General features: G+C 36.2%; 1 protein-coding gene and 3 non-coding genes across 4 annotated transcripts in view; all 4 read left to right on the top strand.

The window, feature by feature from the left end:
- Positions 1-19,360, top strand: part of CRPPA (CDP-L-ribitol pyrophosphorylase A) — a 295,374-nt gene extending 276,014 nt beyond the window's left edge. Inside the window, exon 10 of the mRNA XM_049785700.1 lies at positions 19,222-19,360. Coding sequence (XP_049641657.1) covers positions 19,222-19,326 — 105 coding nt within the window. The 3' untranslated portion in view covers positions 19,327-19,360. The remainder of the gene's footprint in view (positions 1-19,221) is intronic.
- On the top strand, positions 8,125-8,196 carry TRNAC-GCA (transfer RNA cysteine (anticodon GCA)). Its single transcript has one exon. It is a non-coding gene; the product is annotated as a tRNA-Cys (tRNA).
- Positions 8,583-8,654, top strand: TRNAC-GCA (transfer RNA cysteine (anticodon GCA)). Its single transcript has one exon. It is a non-coding gene; the product is annotated as a tRNA-Cys (tRNA).
- On the top strand, positions 9,040-9,111 carry TRNAC-GCA (transfer RNA cysteine (anticodon GCA)). The gene has a single exon. It is a non-coding gene; the product is annotated as a tRNA-Cys (tRNA).
- Positions 19,361-24,775: the final 5,415 nt, after the last annotated feature.

Genomic DNA, 24,775 nt, shown 5'->3' with positions numbered 1-24,775 from the left:
AAACTACTACCAATCCTGACCAGGATATTTCATGAAATTGAAAAAACAGGAACACTTCCAAATAGCTTTTTTGAAGCCAACATCACGTTAATATCAAAACCAGTTAGAGATGCTGCCAAAAAAGAAAATTACAGACCAATATCCCTGATGAACACAGATGCAAAGATTCTCAACAAAATCCTGGCAAACAGGATCCAATGCCTCATCAAGAAGATCATTCAGCCGGGAGTCTAGCAGCATGGGGTTTGGCAGGCAGCGAGTTGGGTCCCTTGGCAGAGCTTGAAGGTGCCTTAGGCTTTCCCCCATTCGGCTCCTTAAGGAGGGTCTGGGTGGGGCTCTGAACTTCCAGCCTCCCAGCTTCTTGACGCAGTCACTGGTAATCTCCTTTCAGTCTATATTTTCAAAATCAGATACATTAATAATACATCAGATACATTAATAGTACTCACTATCATTGAATTATGTTTTATATATGCAGAATGTCCATTTTGTACTCTGCTCTTTCGCACACCCCTATAAAAGATCATTTTTCTCTTTAACTCTCTTAACCCCTATCATTATTACTCCTCATTTACCCTTTTTAACTTAAGTACTGTAGAGTCCTAAGTCACAAACCAAAGTGGTGCCCTGGAGTTAACACCCACCCAACTATTACAAAAGGCATAGAAAGGACACGTATGTCTTTTCAACATTTTATGTGTGTTTTTTTGATGGCTATAACTTTTGCTGAATATTCTCTTATACAGTGACAATCCCTCACCCTTTTATTTATCTTCTCTTTGTGAACTGTTCAATATGGAATTTGGTGTGAAAGAATCCCTCAGTTTAATGCTTATGTTTGAACCAAGTCATGGGTATTGTTGGATGTGCTCTTATGCCCACGTATATTCTGATAATGCCACGTGGCTTTATTTCTTGTTTGCATAGGCACACTAAAACGGGAAAATATATACATACAAATAAGTTCTTATCTAATAGAGATGGGAACACACAAATCTTGTAGTGCAATGGGACCTTACTCCCTGAACATTAACATAAAGACCTGGCACAGGCCTCAGAAGAATGGGCGTTCTCCATTCACCCCTGATCTAGAGAAGACATCTACGAAACATCCAAGGTTGTCTATAACATCACCTGGAGGCAATCCTCTACCAGGGAAGACCCTACCAGTGCTCTGACATCGACCTACTCAAAAGAGACTTCCATTAAAACTGAGAAGACTTAACAACAACAATGACCTGCTTACTGGACAGGGCTTTCTGTATTGCCCTTTAATTGTGAGATGAAACTGAGGATACTCCACACCAGCCTGACTTCAGTGTAGGATGTGCAGATTTCAGGATCTTTAATACAGAACCTGATGCCAACAATAGGACTGAGTGAAAAATAAAACTGTATTGGCACAACAGACAATGACTTGGATTGAATAAACTAGTTTGCATGGAGCCTAGAGTTGGTCTTATGCCAGGAAACTTCAGGGGCAGGGGTCTCCTTGTATTTAGACCAAGGCTTTTCTTTTCCATGTCCCCCATATTTTGGTGGGCCTATGCAAACAATATTTGCCACTCTAACATCATTTTACTGTGCCCTTTTGACTAACCCTTAAAAAAAACCTCTTAAACTTTTGGTATTAACTTAAACTAATATGTATGCACATAAAAATATAAAAAATACTATGCCTTCAATGTTTAAGGAGTCACATAAATCTCATGGCTTTAGGTTGCTTTGTGTACTGCTAAAAATGTTTAATGTACTACAATCTGGGGACTTGTGGACAAAGTAATTGTACATGGATTCTGCCTTATTTTTCTTAATGTTCTTTGACTGTAATTTCAATATTTAGGCATCAGAAAGGGGATTTCTTCTGAGAACTTTGTTTATGGGCAATTGTCCTTTCACTGTAACTTTATCTTGTCCTCTTTGCATCATTTTTCTCATAATTAAAAATTAAAAAAAGAAGATCATTCACTATTATCAAGTAAGTTTCATCCCAGGAATGCAAGGATGGTTAAATATCCATAAATTTATCAACATAATACACAACATCAACAACAAGAAAAATAAAAATCACATGGTCATATCAATAGATGCAGAGAAAGCATTTAATAAGGTCCAACACCCACTCTTGATGAAAATTCTCAGCAAGATGGGAATAAAAGGAACCTTTCTCAATATAATTAAGGCCATCTACCACAAACCAATGGCAAATATTATCCTCAATGGAGAAAAACTAAAAACCTTTCCTCTAAACTCTGGTACAAGACAGGGATGTCCTCTCTCACCACTCCCATTCAACATAGTACTGGAAGTCCTTGCTATAGCAATTAGGCAAGAAAAAAATATTAAGGGAATCCAGATAGGAAAGGAAGAAGTCAAGCTCTCACTGTTTGCAGATGACATGTACTTTACTTAGAAAACCCTAAAGACTCTACCAAATAGCTTCTATAAATAATAGATTCATATAGCAATGTGGCAGGCTACAAAATTAATACACAAAAAACAATGGCCTTTTTATATACCAATAATGACAGGGAAGAAATGGACATTAAGAAAACAACCCCATTCACATTAGTGCCACACAAACTCAAATATCTTGGAGTCAATTGGACTAAAGATGTGAAGGACCTATACAAAGAAAACTATAAAACACTGTTCCAAGAAATAAGAGAGGACACACGGAAATGGAAACACATACCCTGCTCATGTATTGGCAGGATCAACATTATTAACATGGCAATACTTCCAAAAATGTACAGATTTAATGCAATTCCTCTAAAGATGCCCAAGACATTCTTCAAAGAAGTGTATCAAACACTTCTGAAATTCATTTGGAACAATAAACACCCTCAAATAGTTAAAGCACTCCTTGGGAAAAGGAATATGGGAGGCATTACTTTTCCCAATTTTAAGCTGTATTACAAAGCAATAGTTATCAAAACAGTATGGTATTGGAATAAAGACAGACCCTCAGATCAGTGGAATAGGCTTGAGTACTCAGAGAAAGTTCCCCAGACATACAACCACCTAGTTTTTGATAAAGGAGCAAGAAATCCTAAATTGAGTAAGGAAAGCCTCTTCAATAAGTGGTGTTGGTACAACTGGTTAGCCACTTGCAAAAAAGCGAACTCAGACCCCCAGCTAATACCATGTACAAAGGTAAAATCCAAATGGATTAAAGACTTTGATATCAGATCTGAAACTATAAGGTATATAGAACAACACGTAGGTAAAACACTCCATGATATTGAGATGAAAGTCATCTTTAAGGAGAAAACAGCACTCTCCAAACAAGTGAAAGCAGAGATAAACAGATAGATGGGACTATATTAAGCTGAGAAGCTTCTGAACCTCAAAGGAGATAGTGCCAAGAATACAAAAGCCACCCACTGAGTGCGAGAAATTATTCACCCAATACCCATCAGATAAAGGACTAATATCCAAAATATACAAGGTACTGAGAGCTTTACAAGAAAAAAAAAATCTAACCCCATCAAAAAATGGGGAGAAGAAATGAACACACACTTTGTAAAAGAAGAAATGCAAATGGCCAAAAGGCACATGAAAAGATGCTCCACATCTCTAATTATTAGGGAGATGCAAATCAAAACAACTATGCAGTACCACCTTACACCTCAGAGATTGGCACACATCACAAAGAATGAGAACAACCAGTGCTGGTAGGGATGTGGAGAGAAAGGAACTCTTTTTCACTGCTGGTGGGAATGCCATCTAGTCCAAACTTTATGGAAAGTGATATGGAGATTCCTCCAAAACCTGGAAATTGAGCTCCCATATGATCCAGCTATACCACTCCAGGGATATACCTGAGGAACACAAAAATACAATACAAAAATCCCTTCCTCACACCTATATTCATTGCAGCACTATTTACAATAGCCAGACTCTGGAAACAACCAAGATGCCCTTCAAAAGATGAGTGGTAAAGAAACTGTGGTACATATACAATGGAATACTATGCAGCCGTCAGGAGAGATGAAGTCATGAAATTTTCCTATACATGGATTTACATGGAATCTATTATACTGAATGAAATAAGTCAGGGGGAGAGAGATAGAGGCAGAATAGTCTCACTTGTCTATGAGTTTTAAGAAATATTAAAGACATTTTTGTGATAATTCTCAGAGACAAAAGAGATGAGGGCTAGAAGGTGAAGCTCATGACATGAAGTTCACCACAAAGAGTGATGAGTGCAGTTAGAGAAATAACTACATTGAGAACTATCCTAACAATGTGAATGAATGAGGGAAGTAGGAAGCCTGTCTCAAGTACAGGTGTGAAGGGGGTGGGGAGGAGGCAGATTTGGGACATTGGTGGTGGGAATGTTGCACTGGTGAAGGGGGAGCTCTTTATATGACTGAAATCATACAACTACAATCATATTTGTAATCACAGTGTTTAAATAAAGATAATTTAAAAAAGAGAGAAGAAAAAAATCATCAAAGTAAGGGCCAGAGAGATAGCATGGAGGTAAGGCATTTGCCTGGCATGCAGAAGTCCGAATGCTGGTCCGAATCCCAGCATCTCATATGGTTCCCCAAAAATTTGTGAAAATTATTGTATCTCCAATGAGTTTATTAAGTCATTTTCTGGAGGTTTAGTAATTTCTTGTTGCCAGCTGACCATTCTGTTATTTGATTTGTTTCTGAACATTAAGGGACTTCACCTACACATTGGTATCAACTTGGTGTGTTCTTTTTGGGTGACAAAATTAAACAAAAATTAAGTTGTCACATGGTTGCAAGTATAACTGCATGGCCCAGGAATTCAAAACACTATTTCTGATATTTTGGCTTTTTTTGTGGGGTGTGTTTTGGCTGCTAGGACTTCTCGAAACACAAGAAGGCAAAAGTGAGGGAGAGTGCCTGAACTCACTCAAAAAAAAGTCCTGGCAATATTAGCCCAAATACTGGCATACCTGGAGGTTGGTCAGATTGGTGTCTCTGCAGAGAGTCATAAAGGAATGTTAAGCATGGCCATAGGCAAAGAGGCAACTATGGGTGATGGATGAAGCAGCAAGCATGGCTTCAGCAGGATAAGGCCATTCCCAGCCATTCCTCCCGAGATTGCCAGCTTTCATCTGTGTGGATGATGTACCCGTGATTTTTCACATCTTGGTTTATAGTTCTTTAAAAAAAAAAAAGGTTGAGTCTATGGAGTTGGTCTGATGTTAACATGGGTACTGTGTTTGTGAGCATGAGTACAGTTGCCAGGCCTCCTGGAAGAAGAAGGATGGAGGCGGAGGGTCCCATGCTCACTCCAAAAGAGCTCTAGTGATATCAGCCCAAACACTGACATACTGGAAGTATGGTCAGATGATGTCTCTGCAGATAATCATAAAGGAGTGGTAAAAACAAGTCTATAGGCACAGTGTCAGTGATGGATAATGAATGCAGCAGGTATGGCCCCAGTAGGTCAGGGGCTCAGCCCAGCCTCTCCTTCTGAGGTTGCTTTCTTTCAGCTGTATGGCCAGCTTAACTATGATTTTTCATGGCTTGATTTATATCTCTTTTAAGAACAAAGTGAGTCAGGTGCAAACACCATGGCTGTATTTGTCAAAAAATTTTGTAATACATTTTTCAGGGAAAGAACTCTCAGGAAATTAACATGTCCCTGTCTTGTTTTCTGTGACTTCACAGCTCCTTGTCTGGGGAATTTCACAATTTTATGGGACAGATTTCCCCTCACTCCTGCTGACCTGAATAACTAGTATGGAATATTTCTCCACTGTGATTCTGACAGAGGAGATTCAACAATACTTTCTTTCTAAAGGTTATTTTTAATTGGTTTAGGAATGTCAAGTAAAAATATAAAAAATTGGTTTGGGGGTCAGTTCTGGAGCATTTGGGAGTTTTCAGGGTTAACTCCTGACTGCGCTTAGGGGTCACTTCTGGTGGAACTCTGGGAAACATATGGAGTGATGGGGATTGAACTTGGGTTGGCTGCGTGCAAAGCAGGCAGTCTCATCTATCCACTACACTGTTGCTCTGGGCATTTTGTTGCATTTTCAAAATACTATTGTACTTACTTTTTTGTTTTGTTTTGTTTTGTTTTGTTTTGGGGCCACACCTGGTGGCACATAGATATTTCTCCTGTCTCTGAATTCAGAAAACACTTCTGGCAGGCGTGGGGGACCATATGGGATGCTGATGCTTGAATCAGGGTCGGCCAGGTACAAGGCAAACAACCTACCCACTATGTTATTTATTGCTCCAGTTCTATAATGTAGGCACATTTTGTAAGAAGTTTTGTCTGTGATGTCTCAAGTTACCCACAGCATTGATGACTATATAACAACCCCTCGTGCCATTGAACTAGCTCATGGTTTGATGTGCTTGTTTTGTCAGTAAACCTCACCTGCTCTTTGCATCTCTTGTGACCACCCACAACAGTCACTCAGCAAAGAACAGGATGAGGTTCTTGGCAAGTGTCACTTTTAGACCAATATGCTGGTACCTGTAGGATCTTTTTTAAAAAAACAAACAAAAAAAACATGTCCATTGGAATAGAAAATCAGCCAGTTTTATATTATCTCTAATCATTTCCTCTTTCTGGAACTTTGAACTTCCTATTGTATACTTCCTGTTTTCAACTTGATTATTTTGTTTTGTTTTTGTATAGACTGTCTTTTGGTTTTTTTCATATTCTGAAAAATAGACTCAACTTCATTTTTCAAAGATTGATTAAAGTTTTCTGTTTTCTATTTCTGTTATTGACAATAATGTTTGTTGGTCAATAATCTTTTTTTCTCAAATTATCTTCTTGTTTTGCACATGGATGACCTTAATGCATATCACAAGTCCTAAATCCTTGCTCAGGGAAATTGAGGCGCAATGACACATCTTAATGGGCTCCATAATTTGTGGCCCTGCCCCTGTATTCCCCTGTGTGCAGTTCAGGGTGGACACAACCTAGGAAAGCTATGACACAGAGTGGGATCTGCGCCCATCCAGAGGTAGCCTCACAGCCACACTTGCCCTTTCTGACATGTCTGTAGAGACCCAGCAGAAAATCATGTCAGAGATGCTAGTGTTCAAGGGACTTCTAAGGACTGTGCTCCTTAGACTGTTCACCTTAGTGAACACAGAGGAGGATCCCCAGAAGTATTTGCAGACACACCTGTGCTGATGTAATTTAGGGACAGAAACACCTCTGGGAAATGTGCACCTTCAGGCAGGCCTGGGTCTCTGCTCAGACAAAGAAAAAGTTTTTTGGAGACGACAAAATACCAGAGAATTCCCACCTGGAGTTTGTTGCTTCTCACCAGAACAATATTGAAGATACTAGCCTCTGTTTGTTATCTTGGGGACCAAGATAACTTATACTGAGGACATTCTTCTGGCAATGATTAAACGACGACTCCCATCGCAAAACCACTTCTAGCCTGTTCAGCTCCTGTCATAGCTCCTCCTAGGGATCAAGACTGATTGAGGCATTTCTGTCCTTGCTGATATTGATTAAAATAATAAAGATGGCCCTTAGGATGGAGCTGGATAGAGGTGAATGGTGATGGAGGCATTTCTCCTGCAGCTCAGAACCAAGTGTTTCCAACCTAGGTGGGTCTGCACTTTCAGGTAGCGGCAAGTAAATCATCCAGAGACAGGTTACAAGAAATACCAGCTTTATTTGCCCTGGCCAACATGTATCGTCTATAATCTTAAATCTATTTAAGCATGGTCTTGTCAGCTTGCCCTGCGTCTATCTTCTTTCAGCCATCTCTTCTCCTGCTACTTTTCCATCCAGGTAAAATCCTCTCCTTTTTGGACCTTCCAGTCAAAGTCTTTTATTACCTCCCAAGATCCCTCCCAGAAATGGGAGGCTCTTTCTTGTAAGTCAGGTTATAAGAAGATTGAGAGGTGGGGCTACAGCTGAGACACACAGGGAAGATAGGGGTGCATCTAGGAACCCTAGTCAGATCTTGGAAGGTGGGGTTCCCTTTCCTGCCTCTGTTGAGTCCCCACCCTCCATGTAAATGGACTGGAGAATGCAAAGAGACTCCTGGGACAGGTCTGGCAACTCCTAAAAGGAGGTCAGGAGTGTGAGCTGACTCATCAGGTGAGACAGACTCACAGGTAAAGATGCTCATGAGGCTACCTGGACACAGCAGGGGGCATAGCTCAGGGGTAGAGCATTTGACTGCAGATCAAGAGGTCCCTGGTTCAAATCCGGGTGCCCCCTCTTTTTGGTACCTGAGTCACTCACTAGAAGTTTTGGGGGCCAAGTGATGGTCAGAGAGCTATAATCATTATCTGTGGAGGCCTCTCAGACTCCTCTCAGGATGCAACATCCCTAATATTCCTCTCTGTGGAGGAGACACTTCATCCCACTATGTCCACTGAGGTCCCCTGGGACAGCTTTCAGTTTGCCTCGAAGGAGGCAGGATGCAGGGACAACCCTGGTACCAGTACCATGGGCAATCTGCCTTTGAGTATGGAACACCTGGACTTAAACTCTCCTAAGAACAGGCCAGGCAATTTCTGAGAAGAGGGCAGGAGAGTGGCCTAATTCACCAGGTGAGAGGGACTCACAGGTAAAGATGCTCATCAGACTACCTGGACACAGCAGAGGGCATAGCTCAGGGGTAGAGCATTTGACTGCAGATCAAGAGGTCCCTGGTTCAAATCCGGGTGCCCCCTCTTTTTGGTACCTGAGTCACTCACTAGAAGTTTTGGGGGCCAAGTGATGGTCAGAGAGCTATAATCATTATCTGTGGAGGCCTCTCAGACTCCTCTCAGGATGCAGTATCCCTAATATCCCTCTCTGTGGAGGAGACACTTTATTCCACTATGTCCACTGAGGTCCCCTGGGACAGCTTTGAGTTGGCCTCGAAGGAGGCAGGATGCAGGGACAAACCTGGTACCAGTACCATGGGTAATCTGCCTTTGAGTATGGAACACCTGGATTTAAACTCTCCTAAGAACAGGCCAGGCAATTTCTGAGAAGAGGGTAGGAGAGTGGCCTATTCACCAGGTGAGAGGGACTCACAGGTAAAGATGCTCATCAGACTACCTGGACACAGCAGGGGGTATAGCTCAGGGGTAGAGCATTTGACTGCAGATCAAGAGGTCCCTGGTTCAAATCCAGGTGCCCCTTTCTTTTGGTACCTGTCTCCTTTGTGGGAGGTGAAAAAACCTGTATTCCAGGACTGTAAAAATCACAGCTCATCATTTGAAAGCTCCTGGAGTAGCACCACCAATGCTTCAGCATTTCCATCTGCAACTAAAGCACTTTTCAGTATCATTTCAGTGACAAGTACTTCTGCCACACTGTGGCCTGCATTTGTATAGGTTCAGCATTCCTTTCCATGCACTTAGAGTATTTATTCTGATTAAAGAAGATCTTTCATTTCATCTTTTAAGGCTGGATTTGAGTCTGAAAATGTTCTGAGCTGTTGTTTATTAGTAAAGCTGTGTATTCTTCCTTCAAACCTGAATATAAGTCTGGCTGGATGAAGTACTCTCGGCAAAGCATTAATTTTGTTGAGTTTTGTCACTATATCCTACCACTGGGCATGTAGAATTTGGTTGCATGCACTCTTTAGCTCTGGGAGTTTCTCTGCAGTGATGTTCTTGATTGTTTATATTCTTGGAGGTTTTCTATTTGGGTTTCTGGGAGTCCATTGATTATTATGTTGTTTCTATTGAGTTTATCAAAGACTTCTATTTACGTCTGTTCACATTTTTTGAGGATTTTTCCCATTACCAGATCGCTTATTTTAAGGCTCTTATCCAACTTCTATTGGATAACTTCTATGGAAGTGTTATGCATCTCATATTTCAAATCATTGATTTGGTTCTCAGCTGTTGTTACTCTGTTAAAGAGACTTTCTAGTGAGTTTTTTTTTTTATTTTTTTTTATTTCACCTACCAAGTTTTTCAGTCCTGTTATTTCAGTTTGAAGTTTTCAAATTTCTACTTCCATTTCCTCTAGATTCTTATTTGTGTTTTGTTCAGTTTGTTCCATGCTAGTTTTGAGTTCTGTGAATAGCCTCCATATTTCTTCTCTAAAGTCCTTATCTGAGAGGCTAAGTAGGTGGTTGGTACTTTTTGGGTTATCAGAACTACCATCTTCATTCTCAAAGCATGTTGGAAGCCTGTGTTGTTTCTCCATTATCAAAGTTGCAGTGTGATGTTTTCTATGTGCCATGCTAGGATTCTTTGACTATAAGTGCTAAATTGAGTGGCTGTGCTTCTCTGGCTCTGTCCTTGATGGGAGGGATCTGCTGACCTGGTGATGTTTCCTGGGTGCTCCTTAACAGATTCCCCTTTCTGCTCAGTCCTTGATGGCGGAGTCACTTAGCAGATGACGCTTTCTGGGAACTGCCAAACAATTCCACTTTATGCCTCAGTCCTGGATGTGGGGGTTACTTACCTGGTGATGCTTTCTGGCTACTGCCAAACAGATCCCCCCTAAATTTTATGGGGCCACCCTCATTTGATGATCTGAGGTTACTCCTGACTATGTGCTCAGAAATCACTCCTGTCTTGTGAGAACCAATAATAAGCTGTGTAGATGGAGTCTAATATGATAAGAGCACCAAATTGCAAAATTAGAGTGTCCAACTTATGTCTCCAAGAACCTCTGATGACAAAGAATTTGAAATTATTTTATACATAATAAAATTAAGGCATTGAAACATACTGATAGCAAGCACTGCAACAGGAATCCCTGGCTTCCAATCATATTCTGCACCTGATTCTGTGGATAGAAACATTAGAACATGATTGTTGGCCTTTATAGTGAGAGGTTGATTGAATACCTGTTCAATCTAAACAACTGTTTCCATTGTACAGGTTTCTTTGTGGTATAAAAGAGAGTAAAGTATTTGTATTTCTCTTTTTCACTTGATTAGATTGCTTCTCCTTGCTATAACTTGGCATCTATAGTTTGAAGTATCTAACATTTAGACCTTTGTGTTTCTTCTTGAAGTTATTCTCAATTCCACATACAAGTGATATCATTCTGATTTGTCCTTCTTTTTTCTGCCTTATTTCATTTAACATTATATTTTCTAGTCCCATGTTGCTGCAAATTGCATGATTGTATTATTTCTTACTGCCTTGTAGTATTCCATTTTGTATATATACCACATCTTTATGATCCACTCACGTTTTACATCTAGGTTGAGTCCAAGTATTGGCTATTGGTCTGAATGCTGCAATAAATTCTGGTGCTCATACATACTTTTGGATGAATGTCTTTCTATCCTGGGGATAAATACCCAAGAGTGGGGTTTCTGGGTCCTAGAGCAGCTCAGTTTTGAATTTACTGAGAATCCTCCATATTGTTTTCCATAAGGATTGGGCCAGGAAGTATTCCTGGAAGAGAGTTCCCTTTTTACTGCATTCCCTTCAACAGAGATTGGTCCCATTATTTTTTATGTGTGTCATCTTCACTGGTGTAAGATGTTACCGCATGGTTGTCTTGATTTGAATTTCCCTAATAATGAGTTATGGTGAACATGTTTTCATGTGTCTATTAGCTATCTATTGGCCTTTCTCAGAGAAGTGTTTATTCATTGCTTCTCAATCATTTTAATATTTTTTTAGGTTTTGTGGAGTTTACCTTTGTGAGTGCTTTTATATCCTAGATATCAAATCTTTATCTAATGTGTTGAGTACAAACCCTTCCTCACACCTGTATTTATTGCAGCACTATTCACAATAGCCAGGCTCTGGAAACAACCAAGATGGCCTTCAACAGATGAATGGCTAAAGAAAATGTGGTACATATACACAATGGAATACTATGCAGCTGTCAGGAGAGATGAAGTCATGAAATTTTCCTATACATGGATGTACATGGAATCTATTATGCTGAGTGAAATAAGTCACAGGGAGAGAGAGACGCAGAATATTCTCACTCATCTATGGGTTTTAAGAAAAATAAAAGTCATTTTTGCAACAATCCTCAGAGACAGAGGAGGGCTGGAACTTCCAGCTCACTTCATGAAGCTCACCACAAAGAGTAGTGAGTGCAGTTATAGAAATAACTACACAGAGAACTACCATAAACATGTGAATGAATGAGGCAACTGGAAAGCCTGTCTAGAGTGCAGGTTGGGGTGGGGTGGGAATGGAGGGAGATTTGGGACATTGGTGGTGGGAATGTTGCACTGGTGAAGGGGGTGTCCCCTACATGACTGAAACCTAATCACAATCATATTTGTAATCAAGATATTTAAATAAAGAACAAAATAAATAAATACAGACCCAAATTTTTTTTTCCCATTTCCCTAGCTGTCTTCTAGTTTTAGGCTATGTTTCTTTCGCCACGCAGAAACTTTTTAGTTTGATGTAGTCACATTTGTTTAGGTTTGGTGCTATATAGCTCTTACCAATTGGCATTCTATCATCTAAAACATTTACAAGGTATAATTTTGGAGTGTTGTGCCTGTTTTCCTCAATAAACTTTATAGCTTTGGGTCAGATTTCAAGGTATTGGAGTTTAGGTTGATTTTTTTTTGTGTAAAGTGTGAGGTATGGATCAATCTTTATTTTCTTACAGGTCATTATCTAGTTGTTCCAACACCATTTGTTGAAGAGACTGTCTTTGTTCCATTTCAAATTATTGTCTCCTTTATCATATATTAGTTGACCATATATTTGGGGGTATGTCATTGGATATTCTTTTCTGATCCATTGGTCTGAGACTCTGTCTTTGTTTTAGTATCATGCTGTTTTTATCACTATGGTTTCATATTTGTAGCTTAAGGTTAGGTAAAGAAATGCTGCCCAGTTTCTTGTCTTTCAATAGTTATTTGACTAACCTACGTGTTTTGTGGTTTCACACGAACTTCATCACTGATTGTTTTAAGTCCTTAAAAATGATGTCTGAGATACTGGAGAATAGTTCAGAGGTAGGGCATTTGCCTTGCACACAGCTTACCTAGGACGGACCTGGGTTCGATCCCTGGCATCCTATATGGTCCTCCGAGCCAGTAGCTATTTCTGTAACCCCTGAGATTCTCTGAGTAACCCCTAAGTAACCCCTGAGTGTCACAGGGTGTGGCCCAAAAACCAAAAAGAAAAAGAAAATATAAGAATAAAATGATGTCTGAATTTGTTCGGATAGGGATTACAATGAATCTACAGAGTAATTTAGGGATGGTCATTTTGAGGATGTTGATTCTTCCTACCCCTAAGCATTGAATGTTCTTTCAATTCCTTAGGTCCTTTTCGATTTATTTCTGAAGCACTTTGAATTTTAATGGTATAGGTTTTTCACTTCTCTTATTAGGTTGATTCCTAGGTACTTGATATTTTTAGATACTGTTTTAAATGAGATGGACGGTTTTTTTTATCTCTTTCTCCTCTGCTTCGTTATTTGTATAGAAGAATGCTACTGTCTTTTGGTGATTGACTTTGTAACTGACCACTTTGATATATTGTTGGTGTTTTTTTAGGAGCTTTTCTGTGGACTTTAGGATTTTCGATGTATATCATTATATCATCTGAAAATATAGTTTGACTTCCCCTTTTCCTATTTGAATTCCTTTGATTCCATTCTTCTGTCTGATTTCTATTATGAGGCCTTCTAAATCTGTGTTGCATAAGAGTGGAGGCAGTAGACAACCTTGCCTAGTACTTGACTTGACCTTAGTGGATATGCTTTCAGGTTTTCACCATTAAGGATAATGTAAGCTCTTTTGTAGATGACTGTAACTATCTTGAGGAAGGTTCCATCCAACCCTAGGAAAATTTATGTAGTGGATTATGAGAACAGTTTTAATAATATATATAATTTGTATGCAATAAAATGTAAGTTCATAAAAGACAGTAGTGAAAGCCAGGATTTTGAAAGTTGATGCCAATTAGAAATGCAATATAAGTATATCTGAAAAAATAGGGTAATAAAAGTAATAAAAGAAATGAGAAATGTGTTAAGAAGGTAGATAAAGTTGAGTATTGATGACCTTCGATAATAAAATGAAGTATGTGCTGAAGATGATGAAGATTTGGTTATCTGCATTATGGTCATTGTAGTAATGTAGAAACAAGTAATATAGTCAAGAGCAAAGAAAATTTTCAGTTAGGGCATTTTAGAAGTGTCCAATTTCAAAATGGTATAATTGTATAGTGGTTTGACTGATAGAATCCTACAATAGAAAGTAGCATCTAATAAAAAAATATTAGCTAGGTTAGATCAAAGCCTTTTTGCAAACTAACTCTTCAGTTTTATCTAGTTGAAAAATTGCCTTAATGAAGGATTCTCTAAGAAAATTGAGTGTGACCCTGTGAGAATTTAAAAAACTAGAAATGCATCAACATAGCAATGAACTTTCTAGTTCCTTTAATGGACACCTAAAGATTTTGGCTTCCCATTATTTTTCCCCATTATTCTGTTTACTGGATAATTTGAGTCTCTTCTTTTTCTTCTGTTCCTTTTTCATTGCTGATTGTTGATCACCAGTTCTGACTAATTATTTTTAGTTACCTGATTCTACATGTACTTATTTTTCAAGTATAAGTAGTTCAAGCCTCAAAGTAGGAGAAAAATAAAGACCATGGGAATTATGCAATGATATATTAATGAGTAAACTCAGGTTTATTTTAGCTAGTATTTTATTAGATAGTGTAAAAAGGTGATAAATCCAAAGGAACACGAGACATATTTTTAGTCAGAGATATTTGTTTAGTTTACTTCCATTGCTATAAACTGGCAACTGACATTTTCCTACTCTTTCGAAAATGTGCAAATATCTAACATTTATGTTTATCCCCACTAGAGGACAGTGTGGTGCCATTACATATTTTCCTTCCATATAAGCAAAATGTATCAAAGGGAAAAATTTAACCTTAATATTTATTTTACTTACCATCATCTTGTAAAATTACATACCTATAAAATCTTAACACATGGCTTCTTCTTATGTTGCATATAGTATGGATGGAAAGACGGGAATACATGAGTACACATGGATATCTATATATCTATATATATACATATATATATATGTATATATACAGCTATATGTGGGTGTGTGTGTAAGAAAGTATAGTTTTATTTGTTATTTGACATTTTGGAGCATTTAGATCAATTTTGTCAGCATCCTGGGAGAGTATTAATATTAAAATATAAGCATTCTAAATTTTAGGGTTGTTTTTTAACTCATACTATTGAATGAGGTTTTTAGTATGGAATGTACTGAGACAATAAAATCTGCTCTTCAAAAGGAGTATGTAGTCTCTTGAACTATCTAAAGCCTACAGTCATTTTAACTTTCTAGTTTTCCTTTTAATAGAATATATTGTATTTTTAGGAATGATATGTATGGTGGATGGCAGTCTTAAAATTTTACCTTTATGCTGTTAGGATTTATAGAACCATGACACCATAACACTTCCTGTTATTCTTTGAGACAGCATACCACACACATTATTTAGTCATCTTTAATCAAATACTGATATTTCTGTATCAGAAGGATGAAATTTAATCTCTTCCAATATGGCTTTTAAAATACTTTTTTTGAGTTCTGAGCTGAGAGTAATTCATCAAAAATTTTTCTTTGAAAAAAAAATTGAAAGGGCAATTAGTAATTAAGGGGTTTTGAAGACATAGTTATTATAATAATGGACATTTGTTTACTTGCAAGCTACAAATTATTGTTAACTTTTTAATCTACAAATCTCAGTTACCCAATTTTGTATTTCTTGTAAAATCCGGATTCGGCAATTTTTGGTTTTGGTTTTGGGGCCACATCCTGTGACACTCAGGGGTTACTCCTGGCTATGTGCTCAGATATTTTTCCTGGCTTGGGAGACCATATGGGACGCTGGGGGATCAAAATGTGGTTCATCCTAAGTTAGTACGTGCAGGCAGATGCCCTACCGCTTACACCACCACTCCAGCCCAGGTCTCATTTTCTCTTTTCCTTTGTTTCCACCTTTACCAGGAATCATTTCAAACTTGTGATCTTAGAATACTCTAAATCCCATCGTTTTTAGGTTAAATTCTAGTAATATTATATTCAGCTTTATCTTGTACCAACATATTTTTTTCTTTTTTAATGCTGGGAATCTACTAGTATTTCATACGCATGCAAGACAAGTGATCTTCCACGGAGCCACACACATTTATATTGTTATGCATTATGGTATATTACTTTCTTAGGAATGGAACTGACTTTTGAGGAAATTAGATGAGTTTGGAACACTTAAAGGCACCTGCCTTTGTGCAGTGGAATTGGGGACCATTTATGGGGTCAGGATTCAAGCTGGGTTTTGTTATCTCAAATCAAACACATTACTGTCTATATATACTCTTTGACCCTGTGTCTAAATGTCATTTTATTAATTTAATTAATAATTAATGTTATTAATTAATTACTACATTCATGTTTCACAAGGTAAATATTCCCATATAATGTTACTATTGACATAACTGGTGTGCTCTCTCAAAATATCTTGCATGTATTTCTTGGTGATGGCAATTTAAGTAGAGAATAGAAAAGTTGAATATCATTTGATGAAAAGATTTAAGATAATTAAAAAAATTGCCCACTATTTTCTCTCTCTGTCATCTTTGTGAATTTGCTTTGCCCATCTCATTAGTTTTAAATATTAATTTCAAGTCTATCTTTTCTAATATCCTTAGCGTAAAGTCCAATTCTGGGTTGAAAAATGTATTTTCATCATAATTTTACTAATTTATCTATCTAGCATATTAACTATAGCTATTCTAAATTCATAGCTATTATATATAGCTATTCTATGTTCATAGAAAATAGAATTCATTATAAACTCATAATATATAATATGATATATAGAATATATATTCTACAAATAGAATAGAATAGAATATATAGAATATATTTATAGAATTATATATACTATGCACAATATATATTTATAGAATTATAGAATATATTTATAGAATATATAGATACATTATAATATATAGAATTCATAAAATTCTATATATTCATAGAATATAGAATTCACATTATATAGCTATTCTGTATTCATATATATTATAGCTATGAAAGTTATTTCAGTTCTAGTCTATGAAGCACCCAGAGTTTTCTTAGTATTGATCATTTCTCTCTTTTTAAAATATTTTCCCTCTATATTTTACTCGTCTCCTTATATTTTGACTTCTTCATGTGAATTCTAAAATTTGTTTTGGCATCATTTGACTTACTGGGAGACTAATTTTATATGTTAGTTAAGCTTTGTTGACAGTTTTATTTAGCTTTGCTTTTATTCCCAGACTGTCAACCAGGAGTTTTTGTGATTTCAACTTAAAGTGTTGGATGATGACAGTTTCTTCTTTTTAATCTGGACTCTAGTCTAGCCTTCTCCTCATATAGTGCAGCCACAGAAACCTGTTTAAATCTCAGTTCTTGGAAATTGTCCACTCTTAGACTCTACTGAATCTCTACTTGTGTAAATAGAGCTCAGTCCAGTTCATGAGTCATACTTACCAGAAGAATATATGTCCTTAGTCAAGGACCAGATGTGTCTCTGCTCTTCACTATGTTTAATGGCCATAGAATCTGCAACTCTTGAGTTCCAGCACAAGGTTGAATTATGTGAAAGACTTAAAATTCAGTACCTGAGCACACAACTGTTTAGGTGGTGGAGCTGTGTTTAAAATCCCATTTAGCTGTGTTTAAAATCCCATTTATCCAGGAAAATCTGCTTCCCACATGCATTGGGAGTAGGGTCTTAATGCCTTGGGACTTGACAAGATCCAAGTCTGTTTTCAGTTCAATTAGTACTGGTATAAAAGCAATGTTCGTCTTCTGCTTCCTTCTGCTATACTTTGGTGTTTTCAGTCTGGAATTGACGTCCTGGACTTAAGAGTCCAGTTTCTTTTTCAGTCTTTGTCATTTTCCTCATGCAACCCAGGGAAATTGTTTCTGATCTTCAAATCTGTCTGAAATTCTGTGTTCTGCAATGTTACTTCTCCATGAGATGACAGCTTTTTTTCTCTTCTCTACAGATACCTCACTGGATCCTGAGCTCTTTTTTTTAATAGCATTTTTAGATGTATTTGAAATTCATAAATTGTGTTACTAATCCTTGAACACATCAGGATTTTCTGAATATTTGTATCTCTTACCATTTTGTTTTGGCCTTTTCTCTCCAAAAGAGGCCATATTGTTTTATCTTGAATACCCCCCCCCCTTTCTCTCACTATTGTGACATATTATGTCATTGGTATTTCATTGTCATTTTGTTTTAGGTTTCCCTTATCACCAATGTTTTTGATGATTTTTTATGTGATTACTGACTATTTATATACCTTTGGACAAATGTCTGTTAAGTTCTTTGCATTGTTTGTTGGACTTATTTGAATTTTTGTGTTTTTTTATATTTCTTGGATAATAACCTTTTGTCAAATGTATGGTCTGAGGATATTTATCCTAGTTGGTCATATGTTATTGTATTTTTTAAATATTAATTTATCTTGAAGCAAGCACTTGATAATGTAAATGAAGAAAGCATCATGTTGGGGCTCAAATGTTGAATCTAAGAAAAGGCAAATATATCAAATTTACTCCTGCCAGGTTACAAATTGAGAGTTTAAAGGGGAATATCCTTTATTTTCACAATAGTTTTTTCACCTTAAGTATTGTGTAGCAGGGACCAGAGAGATAGCATGGAGGTAGGGCATTTGCCTTTCATGCAGAAGGACGGTGGTCCCCCGTGCCTGCCAGGGGCGATTTCTGAGCCTGGATCCAGGAGTAACCCCTGAGCACTGCTGGCTGTGACCAAAAATCAAAAAAAAAAAAAAAAGAATTGTGTAGCAAAACATAATCCCTTGTGCTTGCTTTAATCTTCCTTGCCAGTGTGTTACAATCACCAACGATTTCAAAATATTTTAAAAATATTCTGTTTAGCAATTCATGTTTTCCTTAGTGTATTTTATGAAGGAAATGACATACAGAATCTATGAAATGTTCACTTTATGATGAGCCAAAGTTGGTTAAAACAAAGATACATCAGTGTTTTACATGGTATTTTCAGTAAATATTTTGTGTTTATAACAAAAATCTTTAAATAAAAATCATTTCTAATTTACTTAGGAAGTAAATTCCGTGTGAATGGCAATAATTTAAGTTTAGTAGAGACTGAATCTTCACAACAGTGGACCGTCAAAGTAGTTTCTTCAACTCTTAGATATCTTCTTTCAAAGATAAGATACTTTAACATGAAAATTTATATTTTCTAAATAAGAATTATTTTTTCTTTTCAGGATAAACAGAACTTAGAGGAAAATTTGCAGCAAGGTGCTACCATTATTACTGCCTTAATCAAAGAAAGAAATTCCGGATTAATTGGTCAGCTACTGATAGCATGAAGAACCCAGAGAGAGCTACCTGCTGGGCTTTAGAAATGTTTACTTAAGTATTTTTTTGTATTGGTTCTCATGTAGCATTAAAATATTTAAATTGTTTTTAAGGCTCATCATTTGTAGAAAGTGACTACTTAGCTGTGGATTATCAATATGTATGTAATAAAAGATTTTTTGCTCTTTATCAAATACAAATCATCTCAATCAGAAAATAGTAAGTGAAAATAATAGCCTTTACATAAAACATTATTTTCATAAAGTCATGATAGATCAACTAAAACTAATTATGAGTGAGGTAAACTTTCTTCAAGGAATGAGAGTTGGGATAGTTTCAACTATTATTTCTATATTAATAAATCATGCTAGTGAAATGAATATTATTCATAATCATTCTATTTTTCTTTTTCTTTTTTTTTTTTGTTTTGGGCAGCACCTGGTGATGCTTAGGGATTCTCCTGGCTATGTGCTCAGAAATGCATTGGAGGACCATATGGGATGCCAGGGGATCGAACCATGGTCTATCCTAGGTTAGCTTGTGCAAGGCAAATGCCTTTCTGTTATGCCACCGCTCCAGCCCTACATATTCATTCTTATTCTTGATCTTTCCTCTTTTCATTTGATGTTTTGATTATATTTTAATTTCCCATGCCTTAAAAAATTAGAGATAATTGTTAGAAACTAATTCTGAACTCATAGAATATCTAATCTGCTTTTCTACTATTTTAATATGTGTATTCTACTTAGTTTATTAACTATAATATTAAGTTATACTGTTTTAAAAGATGATAGGCTTTTGGTTTTTAAAGAATACTTGAGGCCTGGACAGATAGCACAGTAGCACAGCAGTAGGGTGTTTGCCTTGCATGGGACTGACTCAGGATGGACGATGGTTCGATTCCAGGCATCCCATATGGACTGCCAGGAGCTATTTCAGAGCACAGAGACAAGAGTAACTCCTGAACGCCATCGGATATGACCCATTTTTTAAAAAAGAAAAGTAAATAAATAAAAGAATACTTGAAAGCTTATTAGAGGTAAAATTGTTTTGACCAAACTTTACTTAGTACCAAAAAGGTAATAAGTACATTGCACATCAAAATCTAGGTTAATTATATCTTCCTATATGTTGACTTCAAAATAGTTTTTTGCAATGTTCACTAAAAGATACATCTTAAATATAATTTTCCAAAACAATATATATATAATTTTCCTTATGTTATATTATATCTAATGGCTATCTGCATTAAGCCATTAGAGATTCTTTTTACTCTACACATGAATTTATTTTATAGCAATACATTATTAGATTAAATTAAGCAAGTTTTTAGTCATATAAAAATCACTAATTGTATAATAATATTTTGGTTAAAGATAGATTATTAATTTCCTAACTTGTCAAATTAATTCTTAATTTGTTGAATGATTTCCCCTATATTTAACAATTATTATTTCTCTAACTGTAGTATTATGAGAGTTTACATCTTACATTTAAGTAATATAAGATAGAATTTCATGAGCATGAAGTAATTATTGCAGTCTATTGGAATAAATTATATATGTTACATAGCTATAGTTTGATATAAATACCTGGACACTCCCTCTTTTCTACTTCTCTAAAGATGCTAAGAAATACAAAACGATTTAAATAAAGATGATGAAGGTGGAAATCTGTGACTTTTGTGTATTTTCATTAGAATGTCTGTATTAGGTGAGCTGGCTATGTTTAAAAATTTATATAGTTCATCTATTAATTTAGACGATATTTAAAGGAATTGAAAGAGATATATATAAGCAACATGGGTAATGTAATAAATATTTTAAAGAACAAAGAATGACTGAGTACAAGATGAAGAAGTGCTATTTTTTTTAGTGGCACAAAAAAATCACTATATATGTGTGCACAGCCCAAATTATCTTTGATTATAGCTTGACAATGGGATGTTTTATCAATATAAATTTATTCTAGGTTGAATATATGCCATCATAGATCACCTAGCATAATTTTACAACTGAAAAACATTTAGATGAGGCTGTTAAATAATAATTTATATCAAAAATCACTAACAGACTTATAGCATTTTTATAATATACAAGGTAATGTTCACCATTAAAATTGATTCAAATGAATCTCTCCATATCCTTCTCTGGTTTTATAAAAATTAAGTATGAGATTTTAATTGCCTTTCCCCAAGTCATGTGCCTACTTGGTAGCAAAAGTGTTGGACCTTATACTCACTAACATGTAATAAGAAAAGTTTTATTTTGTTTTTTTTGTTTGTTTGTTTGTTTTTTGGATCGCAACCGACAGTGCTCAGGGGTTACTCCTGGCTTCATGCTCAGAAATCACTCCTGGCAGGCTCGGGGGACCATATGGGATGCTGGGATTCGAACCAATGACCTTCTGCATGAAAGGCAAGCGCCCTATCCTCATGCTATCTCTCCGGCCCCCAATAAGAAAAGTTTTAAGCTAATCTTCTTGTATATAAATAAAAATTGCTGGCAAAGGACTTTAAGCAGAGACACTATAGTAAATGAACTGGAGGCGGGCTTCAAATGATTATTGAAAGAATGGACAAAGGAAAAGATTAATTATTTCAGTGGTCATTAGAAATACCTAACCTTCTGCTTTTCTAGATATCTAGAACATACAGGAATTTGAGCTAGTGTTAAAGGGAATGGAGCGAACTACAGACAGAAGAGAAATATAAATCATTTGTTTATATTATTCATTTAGAGATTCAAAGGAAATTTTAGTCATACATTTTCTTATCAGTTATGAAGTTATTCCATGATATATCTTTTCCAATTATTTTCTAAAATCACTTTAGAAATAATAGTAATGGGTTTGAGTGATAGTTTAGAAGGTAAGAACACTTGCCGTGCATGCTACATGCTAACCCAGATCTAATCCCTTGCACCACATATGCTACCCAAAGCATCACCAAGAACTATCTCTGAGGACAGAGCCAGGAATAATCTCTGAGTATTGACAGGTATGATTCAAAATTAATAAACAAACAAATATTATAGTAATTATGCCTAAGGTTTGCTCAGATTGCTTTTCTAGCTATTGAAATTTTGTGGGAAATTCATTTTTTAAATATATTTAATGGAACTAAATTAGATTCATTTAAGGAATTTAATACAATATTGTTATCAGTATGGTTGATGATTTATAATTTTCTTTTTTTTTTTTTTGGTGTTTTGGGTCTATACTTGGCAGCACTCAGGGGTTACTCCTGGCTCTCCACTCAGAAATTGCTTCTGGCAGGCTCCTGGTACTATATGGGGTTCCAGGATTCGAACCACCGTCTTTCAGCATGCAAGACAAACGCCCTCCCTCCATGCTATCTTTTCTGCCCCGATTTATAATTTTCTTTTAAGATATTGAACAGTGTGAGAAGCCTTATTGAAGATATACTAGTTTAAAGTTACAACTATATTTACTTTAGGGCCCAGAGAGATAGCACAGCGGCGTTTGCCTTGCAAGCAGCCGATCCAGGACCAAAGGTGGTTGGTTCAAATCCCCGGTGCCTGCCAGGAGCTATTTCTGAGCAGACAGCCAGGAGTAACCCCTGAGCACTGCTGGGTGTGGCCCAAAAACCAAAAAACAAAACAAAACAAAACAAAAGGTATATTTACTTTAAACATTTTGCATGGTTTAAATAAATTCTTAACTTTGCTAAATTATAACAATAAAAGTTTATTTCACATGAATAAAGTAATAATTTTATAAAACTCATTTCAAACATTTATATATTAAAAGAGCTTTTAACATTGCTTTAATTGTTGAAATTGTTATTTTGAAGAAGTGCAAATTATATTTTAATTAAATGTTTATAAAACATTTGTGGATGGACGGCATACACTCTAGGACTAAAACTCAACCCCAAACAGTTTTGTAACTATAGTACTTAAATAAATTAATCATATAAAATTTGGGGGAAGATAATGAAATTAAAAAGTAACTAAGAATTTTCATGCAAGAGAGTGAATGAACAGAAGGCCCAAGGAACAGCTCAAGGCCTATAGACAGAGTGAGCTGATCTGCCATAAAGAGCAGAAAGTGACCATCAACACAGGTTAAAGCCACTTCAACATATGCTCTCCTAAGACCTCTGTAGCAGTGAGTAGACTGGCAGTAACTTGGGAACAGTAACTTAGCAACCAAGTATATCTACAAAAAGAATCCCAGTAAACCAGCACAAAGCCCCACTAAGCCTTTCCTTGTTGGTGAAGATTTCAATACTGTAGACCCAATCAGTAATAGCACCTTATACAGTCTCTCTGAAATATATTTCAGATGGAAATTCTTAGGATGTTCAATAAGCTCAAGGAAACCATGGAACATATATGTTTGTAATCAAGGTGTTTAAATAAAGTTATATAAAAAAAGAAATTCCACTTTGAGCTATCTAACTCCAGGATAGAATAAGATTCATTCAAAAGGATATGTGCATACCATTATTCACTGTTGCAATGAGCACATAGCTAAGATATGAAACAATCTAGGTGTCCGAAAACAAATGAGTGGATAATGAAGATGTGGCACATAGACACAACAGAATACTATGCAGTTGTAAATAATGATAAAATCATGCGATGTGTTAAGTGATGTAAACCAAAAGATGTAAACCACAGAATGATTTCACTTATCTGAGGAATATAGGATAAGTGGATTATGCACTGTAATGTAGTAGTAAAGGAGGATGACTGAATAACCCTTCACCTCAGAGTTTTGGTAAGAGAAAAACAGAGAAGGAAAAATATAAAGGTGAAAAAAAGAAGATGAGAAAAAAATTAATGAAGAAATAGGGATTGGGGTTTAAGTTATAGTGATGTGGAATAGTAATATAGTTATATATTCAAACACAGACTTAAACACTACTAATATGGGATCTAAACAGCAGCCACTAAATTTTGGAATGTGCTTAAAGTGAAAAGTGAGTGGGTAGAGGTAAATGAAGGAGTTAGAGAATGGAAGCACAAGAGGAAGGAAGTTGTTTGTCATTGGTGATGGAAATATTATATGCCTAAAACTCAACTTTCAATAAATTTGTAAATTATGATTCATTAATTAAATAAAAATTAGTTTAAATAAAAAAAGAAATGAGAAAAATACAAAAATGTTAAAACCGAATAACTTGGTAGGTGAAATTAAAAAGTCATTGTGAGGGCTCATCAGCAAAATAACAGCTATAGAGGACTGAAGCAGTGAGCTCAAAGATGAAGTGCAGAAAACATTTAGACAAAAACAAATGACGTGAAAAAAGTATAACAATAAATCAACAGATTGCCAAAGAATGTTGGGATTAGAAAAGCAACATAAGAACAATTGGGGTCACAGAGAGCAAAGAAGAAAACCCCAACAAAGGAGAGAGAGTCAAAAACATCCTTGCTGAGAAGTTATCACAGCTTGAGAATGCATACACCCACATCCTGGATACCCAAAGAT

The sequence above is a fragment of the Suncus etruscus genome, chromosome 13 (genome assembly GCF_024139225.1).
Source record: "Suncus etruscus isolate mSunEtr1 chromosome 13, mSunEtr1.pri.cur, whole genome shotgun sequence".
Taxonomy (NCBI): Eukaryota; Metazoa; Chordata; class Mammalia; order Eulipotyphla; family Soricidae; genus Suncus; species Suncus etruscus.
Note: the sequence above shows the minus strand (reverse complement) of the source record. Positions and strands in the feature narration are given on the sequence as shown.